The 12,468-nt window shown below is 39.1% G+C and overlaps 1 protein-coding gene across 2 annotated transcripts in view; it reads right to left on the bottom strand.

Moving 5' to 3' along the window:
• The window catches only part of RFTN2 (raftlin family member 2), a 68,505-nt gene that overhangs the window by 32,335 nt on the left and 23,702 nt on the right, over window positions 1-12,468 (bottom strand). For both annotated transcript variants that reach the window (XM_032803620.2, XM_032803619.2), the window contains exons 7-8: window positions 9,635-9,756; window positions 2,789-2,892 (exon numbers count right to left, since the gene is read on the bottom strand). In XM_032803620.2, the coding sequence (XP_032659511.2) occupies window positions 2,789-2,892; window positions 9,635-9,756 (226 nt within the window). The remainder of the gene's footprint in view (window positions 1-2,788; window positions 2,893-9,634; window positions 9,757-12,468) is intronic.

The raw sequence follows: 12,468 nt of genomic DNA, 5'->3' as shown, positions 1-12,468 counted from the left end.
CTGCCTGAGAGCTCCTGACAGACCCCCAGACCACGCCCACGATCCACCCCACCCATTCCCTGTTCCCTGACCTCCGCCACAACCTGCTGCTCCCTCCTGTCCCTGGACTTCCTGCCCCTTCAGCCACACCCCCAGCCCCTTTACCCACTTCGTCACAAGCTGAGGTGGTTCAAAAGTTTTGGATTTTTTTTAAGCAGAATTTTTTTATTGTTTCTTTAGACAATCAAACACAGCAAGCAGCAAATATTTGGCCACACACTTCTGAAACCCCAAACCATATTCAGGTTTTGGCAGACTAATTTCAGCTTTTCAATTAAAAAAAAAACACAACAAATTTTGAAGGAAAGCAGAAATTGTCCGTGATTTTTTTCTGCTTTTTAAAAAAACCCTAGTTTTCAATCCAGAAAAAGTTTTGACAGAAAATATTTGTCCAACCCTTTTAATGAGCTTTAGTGCCTTTTAGCACTAGCTGATGCTGAGACCAGTGATACCTTGTAAAGAAGTTTTCTCAAAACTGGGTTTGTGCCGAGATGCAGAAGGTTTATTTTTCCCAGGGGCGCCTGTAGGGCAATTTGCAAGTGGGACAATTTGTGCTGGGCTCCGCAGGGGCCCCCACGAGAATATAGTACTGTATAGTATTGCAATTTTTTTTTTATGGAAGGGGCCCCTAAAATTGCTTTGCCCCACGTCCCCTGAATCCTCTGGGCAGCCCTGTGTTTCCCCTCCTGTTCTGTCTGCAGGGCCATGATGCATAAATTGGATCCTTTTGCCTGTTACAAGTGGGGACTGAAATCTGCAAAGAAGTTGATGAGGACCAGCAGCTCAAGATAATTTGCCACCTGCTACCCCCAACAACCAAGGAGGAGAAACCAGGGCCTCAAGGGCTACTGGAGCTTCTCTATAGCTGTAGGATTTGGCTTATTTCCTCCCCCCATCTTTTAGAAAAGCTCCTTGACCCTGTCTTAATTAATATTTTATATAGCGACTGGTGGGTCAAATAATACAAACTTTTAAATGGTCCCTTTGTAGGCAGTGCAATTCACAATTCCTTGGGTGTTCACACTTTTGCTGCTACTGTTGTTAGGTGAAGAAAGTTTTCCTCAGGGATGAGTTAAAAGGGTAACAGCATGTTATTTTACACAACATCCCCACAAGAGAAAGGGTTTATAATTTAAAAAAAAAGAAAGCTTTGAATTGATCAGAAATTGCAGAATATAGCAAAAATTGTGTGACTTATTAGTGGTCTCCGATTTGCCATTTTTTGTGCCCAAAACTTTCTCCTGTCTAAAACTAATTGTACTAAAGGGATTTTATCTAATCCCGAGTAAACAGTTCACTGGCCAGTTATACTTTTTTTTTTTCTACTTGAAGGGGGTTGAGTCAGGAGCTGTGTCAACTCACTTGGAATAAATCCATTTATTTGGAGCAGTTCTTGAAAAATTACACTCATGTCCAACTTATGCTGACTTGATTCATGCAACTAGTTCCAAAGGCTTCTCAAGTCAATGGGAGTCTGTCTCTCTAGTGACTTGAACAGGCTTAGGATCAGGCCCCAAGCATAGCTCCAGCTGACAGACCTGTGGGCAATCTTAACCTGCTAGGAGCAGAAATTAAAGAGCTGTATATGCTTACTTCAGGGTTGCACTTGCCCTTTTTATATTTTGTATATTACTAAGAAAAGCCACTTGTAATTTTTTTGTTATAATAGATAAGGTGAAAATCTTCTCTTGGGGGATTTCAGTTTTGATAATCTGCTTTTCCTACATTCATGGATCTCCCATTGCGATCTTTGAGAATTCTGCATATGTTGTGAGAACAGAATAAGAGAGATGAAATCTGCTGTGCAGATCTGAAAAGTATAGTTTTGCCTTTAATCTAAAAATAAATGAAAATATTATGCATTAACAGTGGTTCTCAAACTTTTACACTGGTGACCCCTTTCACATAGCACGCCTCTGAGTGCGACCCTCCCCCCCCGTTATAAATTAAAAACACTTTTTATATATTTAACACCATTATAAATGCTGGAGGCAAAACGGGGTTTGGGGTGGAGACTGGCTGACAGCTCGTGACCCCCCCCCATGTAATAACCTCATGACTTTTTGAGGGGTCCCAAACCCCAATTTGAGAACCCCGCATTAGAAAGTGTGTGTGAGAGTGAGTGAGAAGGAATTGCCTGAAGTGATAAAAAAATACACCACTAGTTTGCTATGAATATAATGACGAAACATGGCACACTCATCAGTGGAGATGAACAGGCTCAATTTTGCTGGATTAGCACATGCCTTAATTTGCTATAAATAGTATGTGCCTGGTTTTATGATAGTGTTGTTTCTTAAGTGGTTGAAACAACATGTTTCTATTCTCTCAGGCCCTGACTCAGCAAAACACTGTTGTGCTTAACTTTAATCATATAAGTTATCCCATCCTTATTCATTAAGGTCAAATGGAATAAGTAAAATCTTAAATGCTTTCCTAAATAGGAATGGGATTATTCTCATGTTCAGAATTAAACATGCGCTTAAACTTTATGCTGAGTTGAGGTCTCAGGGTCTAATCCAAAACCATTTGAAGTTAATGGAATGGCCTAAATCACAAGGCACGTCTTTAAAATTCACAAAATCTTATCTAAATAAAGCTACTTACATCCTGAATCTCATTAACATTATTTATATATTCTTCCTTATTGCATATAGATCAGTTATGTATACAAATATACACTCGAGATTTATATTTAGAATACATTCCAGAAATGCATATTTTATGCTTTAAACTACTTTCTGGTTACCTGTCATGTCGGACAATCGGTGTAGGCAGTACACATGTAAGAAGCCATCCAAACTCAGCCAGCGTGTGCAGTAAAGGTCCATAATCTGTTTTAATCTCACATCCCTACATTAATAAACCAATATAAATACAGTAAGTACACTCTGCAGTTTTACCTTATTTCCATATATAAAATGTAACAAATTACAACTGACATTATTATTTTATTGTAATAACACCTTGAGGCCACGGTATAATTGTGTTAGGCACTATACACCCAACAAACAGACAGTCCCTGCCTTAAAGAATTCACAATCTTAGTGTCAGACTATAGACAACAGGTGGATAAAACAAAGAGATGGGGGTATTAATTCAGTATATGGGTTTAGGACTAAAGCCCTAATTCTTCAAGATACTTCAGCAAGCACCTTGCGTGCTTAATGTTAGGTATGTACTTGAGTACTTTGTTGACTTGGGGCCTAACAGAAAATTTACAGTTTGATTATAATAGTAGAATAATCATTTAATTACATTGATTTTTTTTACCTGATTTTTGACTTTGTATTCTGAACAAACATGTCACTGAGTTACTGAGTAAAAGCTCAAAGCTAACGATTTTTGCAGGTAAAAATTTAAAGAAATAATTATTAGAAAACCTATTAGGACCTAGGAAAATATTGTTTTAGGATCCTAAGAACCTGGGACCTATGCAGATGGAAAACTGAATAAGTCAACTTCTAAATGTGCTAATTACTTAGAAACCTATTTTACTATACAATTTTCCCACCTTTTTCCAGCAGCAGCCCCTAGTACACATGAATGCTCCCAGAAGGCAAGCGGAAAAATGGCCTTTACCAAATAGGCATCACCAAAAATTGCTGGAATATCCAAGTATAAAAACAATTGACTTTTTTCTTCTCATGTGTGGTTTCTCCAGGAGTGTGTATCAACAATACTTCTTCGTGTAAGTATGTTGCATACTAACTGGCTGATTGTGGATCCTGCTGGCAAGCACTAAAAGTTCCCCAGGTTGCATTAAGGTAGTACTGTTTGGAGTGGTGCTACTATGGCTTCTTAACAGGGCGTCTCATCACAAATTGGTCATTTGGATCAAGTGTTTTCTCCACTTAGCTTGCCTCCTTGCTTGCTCTCTAGTGCTTAAAGGAGGAGATCTGAACACTGTGCACAGGGGACTGGTGCCGGGATCAAAGATTGAATTCCAAAAGTTACTACAGTTCCTTAAGGATGGCCTTGAAAAGGGCTAGTTGCCTTCATTTACTTGAATTGTTAAATATTAAATTTATACTAAAAAGCAGCTGATCAGGCTTCAGGAGTGGGGAGGAGTGGGGAAATTGGCAGCTTTGATTACAGTGGGAGCAGGGAATGAAGTAGAAGAAAAGAGAAGGGCAGTATAACAGCATACAAGGATCTTAGCTTTAGAAACTGAGATTATGTAATTACCAATCAAAACTAGATTTCTGATTACAGAATCACAGAAATTAAATCTGGAAAAGAGATCTAGCCTCTCTCGCCATCAATGCAAGATTGTTTGTGAAAGTATGCTTCCTACTGATTTCTCCAGTCTACTTTTAAATATGTTAAGGATGAGGTGCAATGTATTCCACAAATGTGAACATGGACAGGCCTTTTTTTTTTTTTTTTAAAGATGATTTTTTAAAATTGCTTTACCCTCTTGCTAGGCCTGCAGCGCCAACAGCCTACGACTGCGTGAGCTGCAGATTCTAGTGCAGGGGATGGCAAACTTTTTGGCCTGAAGGCCACATCTGGATATGGAAATTGTATGGTGGGCCATGAATGTTCACAAAATTGGGGGTTGGGGTGTGGGAAGAGGTGAGGGCTCTGTCTGGGTGTATGTGCGGGCTCTGGGCTGGGGCTGAGAGGCTGGGAGTGCAGGGGGGTGCTCCAGGCTGGGAACAAGGGGTTTGGAGGGCAAGAGGGGGATCAGGGCTAGGGCAGGGAGTTGGGGCATGGGAGGGGGTCGGAGTACAGGCTCCAGGTGGCTCTTACCTCAAGCAGCTCCCAGAACCAGGAGCATGTCCCCCTTCCAGCTCCTATGCAGAGGCGCGGCCAGGCAGCTCTGCGCACTGCCGCATCCACAGGTGCCAGCCCTGCAGCTCCCATTGGCCACAGTTCTCAGCCAAAGGGAGCTGTGGGGGAGGCACTTGGGGCGGGGGGAGTGTGCAGAGCCCCCTGGCTGCCCCTACGCATACTAGCCAGAGAGGGGACATGCCGCTGCTTCCAGGAGCCGCACAGAGCAGGGCAAGCCCCCAACCCCACTCCTCTGCTGGGGCGCTGGAGCAGGACAAGCCCTGGACCCTGCTCCCTGGCAAGCGCTTGAGGGTCAAATTAAAACATCTGGAGGGCCCCCGGGCTGTAGTTTGCCCACCCTTATTCTAGTGTGTAGGCAAAGCTACTGGAGAGGAGCAGAAGAGTCAGTGAAAATATGTAAAAGAGCAACAAGGAATAAGGAGGAAAAAAAGGTGTGTGTGTGGAATACAGAATATATGAAAAGAAAACAGGAAGTAAAAAAGAGAAAAAGTGAGGCAAGAGAGAAAATGGACAGGATAAAAGACATCAGCAATTGTCTCAGTATCTGAAGCAAGTGGTCATCTGTAAAGCTGGTCAGGAATATTCCATTGGAATGACTGTGATATGTAAGCACCTCAAATCTTTTTCTTTGTCTGAGAACTAATGGATTCTCAATAAACATTTTCTGATGAAAACAAAGCTTTTAATAAGCTGCGAAAAGCTCTTGTGAGGAAGGGTAACATTTTCAAAAACACCTATGTGACCTAGGAGTTTGAGTCCTATAGACTGTCAGTGACATGGGTTTAGGCTTCTAAATGCCTAAATTGCTTTTGAAAATGGGACTTGGGCTCCAAGGGCATTTAGAGCACTTTGGAAAATTTTACCTGAAATCCTGCCTTTATGCAAACAAATCTAGCTGCCAAAGGAAACATCTAAGTGTTATGTATTGGAGGCCAAATTCAGACCTCAGTTTAAGCAGGTGCAACTTCACTGACTTCAGTGAAGTTACTCTTGTTTGTATCATGTCTCAATTTTGTGCACTCCCGTAGAGTTCAGTGTCCCTACTCACATGTGTAAAGTTATTCACGTGCCAAATGTTTGCAGATAAGGTTCATCTTTTGCCCAGAAAATTATTATCTTTACATTTTAAATTTTTTTCCCTATTTGACGCACAGTACTTTATACTGTATAAAGGGAGCTGAATTAGAGCTAATTGGTAGCGATTTTTTTCAGTTTGCTGGCAATTCTGAAAAATTAAAAAAATTAGTTTTGATCAAACAAAACATTATTTCAATTTTGACCAATTAAAAACATTTTTTATTTTTAAAATAAAATTAAAGGAAATTTTGCAACAGTCATTTTAAACAGAAAAATCTAAATGTTTAATTTAAAAAAAGGCAAAATGAACGATTTCAATTTTTTCAGAAATATTTGTTCTTTTTTTTTTTAACTGAAACAGTTTAGTGAAATTAACACAAATTTGCAAATGTTTTGGTGTCACTGAATTTGCATATTTTGCTGAAAACAGTCTGTCAGATTTCACACAGTTCCAGTCTAATTTTGTTCTGAGAATGCCACTCCTTGTCAAATTGGAGTCCCAGCTGCATTAACTATAATTTTTGAGAGGATTGCAAATTGAAAATTTTGAAGCCCAGTAAATAAGAACTCCAAAGAAATGCAGGGTATAAAATTATATCTTTTTACAAAGTGTGCTGAACTGCTACACTAATAAACTGTGTAAATGTTTCCATAGCAAAAGCTGGCCTATAGGCAAATAACGTGGAAGGTGTATTCTGTCATAGTAATGGAGTTTGAGAAGGGTAACACTGTAACAGCACTGATTACAAAGACAATCATATGTGATCAAATTTACTGAGAACAGAAGAGACTTTTCTGAGATGATGGGACCTGACCATATTGGAGACTGAGAAACTAGTTACTTAAAACAGATGATTTGGCAGTGGTTACTGGTCGCCTATTTAAGTCAGCAATCTGGCATGAAAATGTTTCATAAATGGATGCAGAACATGGGTTCTCAAACTTCATTGCACGGTGCCCCCTTTCTGACAATAAAAATTACTACAGAACCCCAGGAGGGGGGACTGAAGCCTGAGCCCACCCAAGTCCTGCTGCCCCAGGTGGAGGTGGAGCAAAGCTGAAGCCCAAGGGCTTCATCCCCAGGCAAGGGGCCTGTAACCTGAGCCACGCTGTCCAGGGCTAAAGCCCTTAGGCTTCAGTTTTTGGGTTCCAAGTGGTAGGGCTCTGGCTTCGGGCCTAGGCCCCAGCAAGTCTAAGCCAGCCCTGGCAACTCCATTAAAGCAGGGTCGTGCCCCAATTTGGGATCCCAACCCACAGTTTGAGAACCACTGATGTAGAAAGAAATGAATTAAAACACATTTTCAAACATTACATAGTCTGTAAACAAATAAGCCACTTTTAAGCAAGTGTGAAAGATGATTTTTCATGTATTTTTGATCAAATTCCTACACTACTTGTAGAGTCTGATTTGCTAGATGTTACCTATTTTAGGGATTTGATTACAAATACACAAATACACACTGAGGGGAAAAACAACTGAGGAGAGTTGGCAGTTTTTCAAAGGGACACTATTAAGGGCCCAAAAGCAAGCTATTCTGATGGGTAGGAAAGATAGAAAATGTGGCAAAAGACCACTTTGGCTTAACCACGAGATCTTGCATGACCTACAAAATAAAAAGGAGTCATATAAAAAATGAAACTAGGTCAGATTAGCAAAGATGAATATAGGCAAATAACACAGGAATGCAGGGCGCAAGATTAGAAAGGCAAAGGCACAAAATGAGGCACAACACTAGCTATGGGAATTAAGGGAACAAGAAGACTTTTTATCAATACATTAGAAGCAAAGAGAAGACACAGACAGGTAGGCCCACTACTCAGTGAGGGAGAGAAACAGTAACAGGAAACTTGGAAATGGCAGAGATGCTTAAATGACTTCTTGTTTCGGTCTTCACTGAGAAGCTGAGGATGTCTAACATAGTGAATGCTTAATGGAAGCGGGTATGGTTTAGAAGATAAAATAAAAAAAGAGCAATTAAAATCACTTAGAAAAGTAATGCCTGCAGTCACAAGGCCTGATGAAATGCGTCCTAGAATACTCAAGGAGTTTAATAGAGGAGGTAATCTGACCTCTAGCTATTATCTTTTGGAAAGTCATGGAGACAGGAGAGATTCCAGAAGACTGGAAAGGGCAAATAATAGTGCCCATCTATAAAAAGGGAAATAACAAACAACCAGGAAACTACAACCCCCAGACCAGTTATGTTTAAACTCCTGTGCCAGGGAAGATAATGGAGCAGTAATTAAGAATCATCCGCAAACACTTGGAAGTGGTTAAGGTGATAGGGAATAGCCAGCATGGATTTGTAAAGAACAAATCATGTCAAAACATCTGATAGCTTTCTTGACTAGGATAATGAAGTCTTGTGGATAAGGAAAGCGGTGGATGTGTATACCTAGACTTTCAGTAACGGCATTTGATACAGTCTCACATGATATTCTTATCGATAAAACTAGGCACTACCATTTAGATGGGCTTACTATAAGGTGGGTGCATAACTGGCCTGGTAACCGTACTCAGAGAGTGTAATAATGTCTCCAATCTGCTGGAAGAGTATAACAAGTGGGGTTCCGCCAGGGTCTGTTTTGGGACTGGCTCTGTTCAAATATCTTCATCAATGACTTAGATGTTGCATAGAAAGTAGACCTTATAAGTTTGCAGATGATATAAACTGGGAGGACGCCAACTGCTTTGGAGGACAAAGTCAAAATTTCAAATGATCTAGACAAATTGGGAGAAATGGTCTGAGGTAAACCGGATGAAGTTCAATAAAGACAAATGCAAAGCGCTCCATTAGGGAAGGAACAATTAGTTTCACACATACAGAATGGGAAGAGACTGTCTAGAAAGGGTATGGCAGAAAGGAGATCTAGGTGTCATAGTGGACCACAAAGCTAAATATGAGTCAACAGTGTGATTACTCTTTGCAAAAAAAGCAAACGTGATTCTTGGGGATGCATTAACAGGTGTTGCCTGTGAGCAAGAACACGAGAAGTCATTCCCGCTCTACTCTGCGCTGGTTAGGCCTCAACATGGGAGTATTGTGTGCCAGTCTAGGGACCGCATTTCAAGAAGATGTGGCGAAATTGGAGAGGGCACAGAGAAGAGCAACAAGAATGATTATAAGGTCTTGAGACATGACCATAGAAGGGAAGGCTGAAAGAATGGGATTATTTAGTTTGAAAAAGAGAAGACTGAGAGGGGAACATGATATCCAGTTTTCAGGTATCTAAAAGGGTGTCATCAGGAGGAGGGAGAAAACTTGTTCACCTTAGCCTCTAATGATAGAGCAAGAAGCAATGGGCTTAAACTGCAGCAAGGGAGATTTAGGTTGGACATTAGGAAAAAGTTCCTAACTGTCAGGGTAGTTAAACACTGGAATAAATTGCCTCGGGAGGTCGTGGAATCTCCATCTCTGGAGATATTTAAGAGTAGGTTAGATAAATGTCTATCAGGGATGGTCTAGACAGTATTTGGTTCCTGCCATGAGGACAGGGCACTGGACTCATTGACCTCTCGAGGTCCCTTCCAGTCCTAGAGTCTATGAATCTATAAATTCAGCATTCAGTTTTATGATTTCAATGGTAGTCTACTTTGTGTAAAGATGACTGTAAGAAGGCATACTAAACTTGTATCTAACTTTGATACAAAACATACTAAGAAAAAACAATGAAGAAAATTAAAGATAAAATGTTAAATTGGTAATAAACAGCAAGTTACCTCAATGACAGTCCATTGTTCTACAACTATTGTGTCATTTCCTTTCCTGTTAGAACCAGGAACTCCTGAACCTTCTTCTTCATATATAAATAATCCTTCTAAAGATTTGGGCATGTGGTCTCCTGTGGAATCAAGGAAATGTGTAAAGTGAACTATAAAGACTTAGGTCCATATTCTACAAAGATGTATACACCTTCTTAACTTCATACACTGCTTATAGTCCCACTGAAATCACATTATTTGAGGCATCAAATAAATTGATCTTTAATGTTTTTTGAGCTCTCTCAGTCACCACTTTGTAAGCTATGAAGTCATATTCTTAATCAAATTACTGTATTTTCCCTTTTCTACAGGGAGTCAGCTATTAATTAAATGCACATTTCCATATTATTAAAAGCATTAGTAAGCAAGTGCCATATCTGAGTTTGAATTTCTGTTTCTTATACAACAGAAAGATAACCACTGTTTATGAAGCACACAGATACAAAAACTCTATACTCAACTTTGAAATGACATATGTATGACCAAAACAAATATGGTTGTTGGAGATGGGAGAGGATTAAAGAAAAACAAAACAAATTATAGTGTCTATCCACAATCACTTAAAAAAATATTAACTGGCCACAGGAAGAGCCTGAAACAGAAGTAAATATAGGAGGATTCCTGATGGGAAGGAAGTTTCAGAGAGCACCTCCCTGACTTACTTCTTGTGAGAGTTTCATAATATCCAGCTGGCCCAAACTAAAGCTGTGCATCATATGTTGGTTCATTTTCTGTCTTTGATAGCATAGTGCATCTCCTAAGAGCCATCTGGAAGCCCTTTCTGTAGTGGTACCTCAATGGCCGAGAATCTTAAAAACTAAAAAAAATTAAACTAAATTTAAACAGAAAATAGAAATACTCTTCAGAATATCAGCTTTGAATCATCTCCAACATACCATGAATGTAAAGAGAAGATTATCTCTGTGACATAACTTATGGTTATGCAGAAATACTGTGATACTGTAATTTTGTTTGGTGAATAACTGAAAATTCCACAGTTGGTATGACTTGGAATTTTACCAGATGGGCATAAATTTTCTAAATATGATATGAATTTGACCATTTCAAACATCGGTTTCCTAATCAATGCTAAGTATTAACAGAGTAACAATAATCTTACTACTTTTTGGGTCTGCATCTGCAGTAAATCTTGCCTGGTTTTGGAGATGTGTACTAATTTACATATTTACAGGCATATATGCTTATCAGGCATGTATAGAAATAAGAGTGTATAATGTTTAATTTTTACACACACAAAATGTGGTTGGGTGTGTAAGTGTGTGTGTGTATATGTATGTGATTGAGTGTGCATACAATACAACTGCACGCACTTTATTAGGGTTTGCAAACAGTTCAATTCTATAAATTCATTAACTGCAGATCTTCTCTTCAGGTTTTAGGTAGGTGCTTGAAATAGACAATCAAAACTAGGAAATATTTTAATCTTTAATATTTCAACCTTGTCAGATAGGTCTTCTGTATTTTACAAAAATTATTGAAATAAAAGTCACCTCTCAGTGCTAAGATTTTTTAAAATTCCAGCATTTTTTTATGACATTCACAAAATATTTTGGGACAAATTCCTCCCTGGTGAAATGCTATCAACTTCAGTGGCATTTCAGTAGGAATTAATTTGGCCCTTTTGTCCATCTAGTCTATGATAGTAGTTTACCATTTCTAATGCTAGTACCCAAAACAAATTCTAGAGTATAATATTTTTAAAAATACCTCATAGATAAAATAAAATGTTGCCCCAATAGCTTTTCCTGCATTAGAAATAGTGAACTGTGTTGTGGCTCAATATTTGTTATACTTTCTCTTGCATTAAAATAGGAACTAGTTCAACCACTCTAATAAACAGAATACTGTCAAGTTTTATTCTGATAGCTTCTGGAAATACTTCTGTGTTCTTTGCTAATATGCTTTTTTTAAATTTCCATAGGGCCTGACCCAAATGACCATTTCTGCAGCTGTTTGGACTACATGTGTTGTTATTTATTCATATTGCAATAAAGCCTAAAATGTACTAGGTGATATACAGACAAACAGAAAGACAATTCTTGCTAAAAAGAACGTAACACCCATTAAAGGAAAGAAAAAACGCAATGAGGATAAAGGATGCAACACACAAGCAAAGTAGTCAAGGTGATGGGAGGCAAACATCGTTTAAATTCCATTTTATTTATTTTTGTTCAGAAAGGTTTTAGATTTCAGCTCTCTGGGAGGCCCAAATATTCAACTGCTTATATAAACTCTTTTAAGTTGATGTCAAGAACAAACAAATCAGGCAAGAAAGAATCCAGTAGCTAAATTCAGCTCAAGTCACTTTGTAAACTCTTTCCTGGGTTACTGACACTTGATCAGAAGGAGAAAAGCCCACCCACATTAGATTGTCTCTTTAAAGATATTTATTTTAATCCAGCATTGTTACTCCCAAGATATCAACTGCAATATATAACGATCAGGCTGGGCAGAATCAGAGGCACCAGTTGTTCAAAGGAGGCAGTGTGGAATGCTGAAGTAAGACGTTCCCCAGGTGTTAACAATGGGACAATTCTTTATAAGAACAAAATGGTAAAGACTTGTGGAGAATGGGAGGCTTGTGGAAATTCTGTGGGCTGACAGTGGCTGAGGTTAATTTTGGTTTGAAGCAGTTCTCCTTGATGAATTATAACTGGTATTGTTCCCTCTATTTCCAGCACTGGGAGAAATCTACTAAAGTGTAAGGGCATGATTCCACTGCCACTGAAGTCACAGGGTATGTCTACACTGCAATTAAAAATCTGCAGCTG

Source organism: Chelonoidis abingdonii, chromosome 10 (assembly GCF_003597395.2).
Source record: "Chelonoidis abingdonii isolate Lonesome George chromosome 10, CheloAbing_2.0, whole genome shotgun sequence".
Taxonomy (NCBI): Eukaryota; Metazoa; Chordata; order Testudines; family Testudinidae; genus Chelonoidis; species Chelonoidis abingdonii.
Note: the sequence above shows the minus strand (reverse complement) of the source record. Positions and strands in the feature narration are given on the sequence as shown.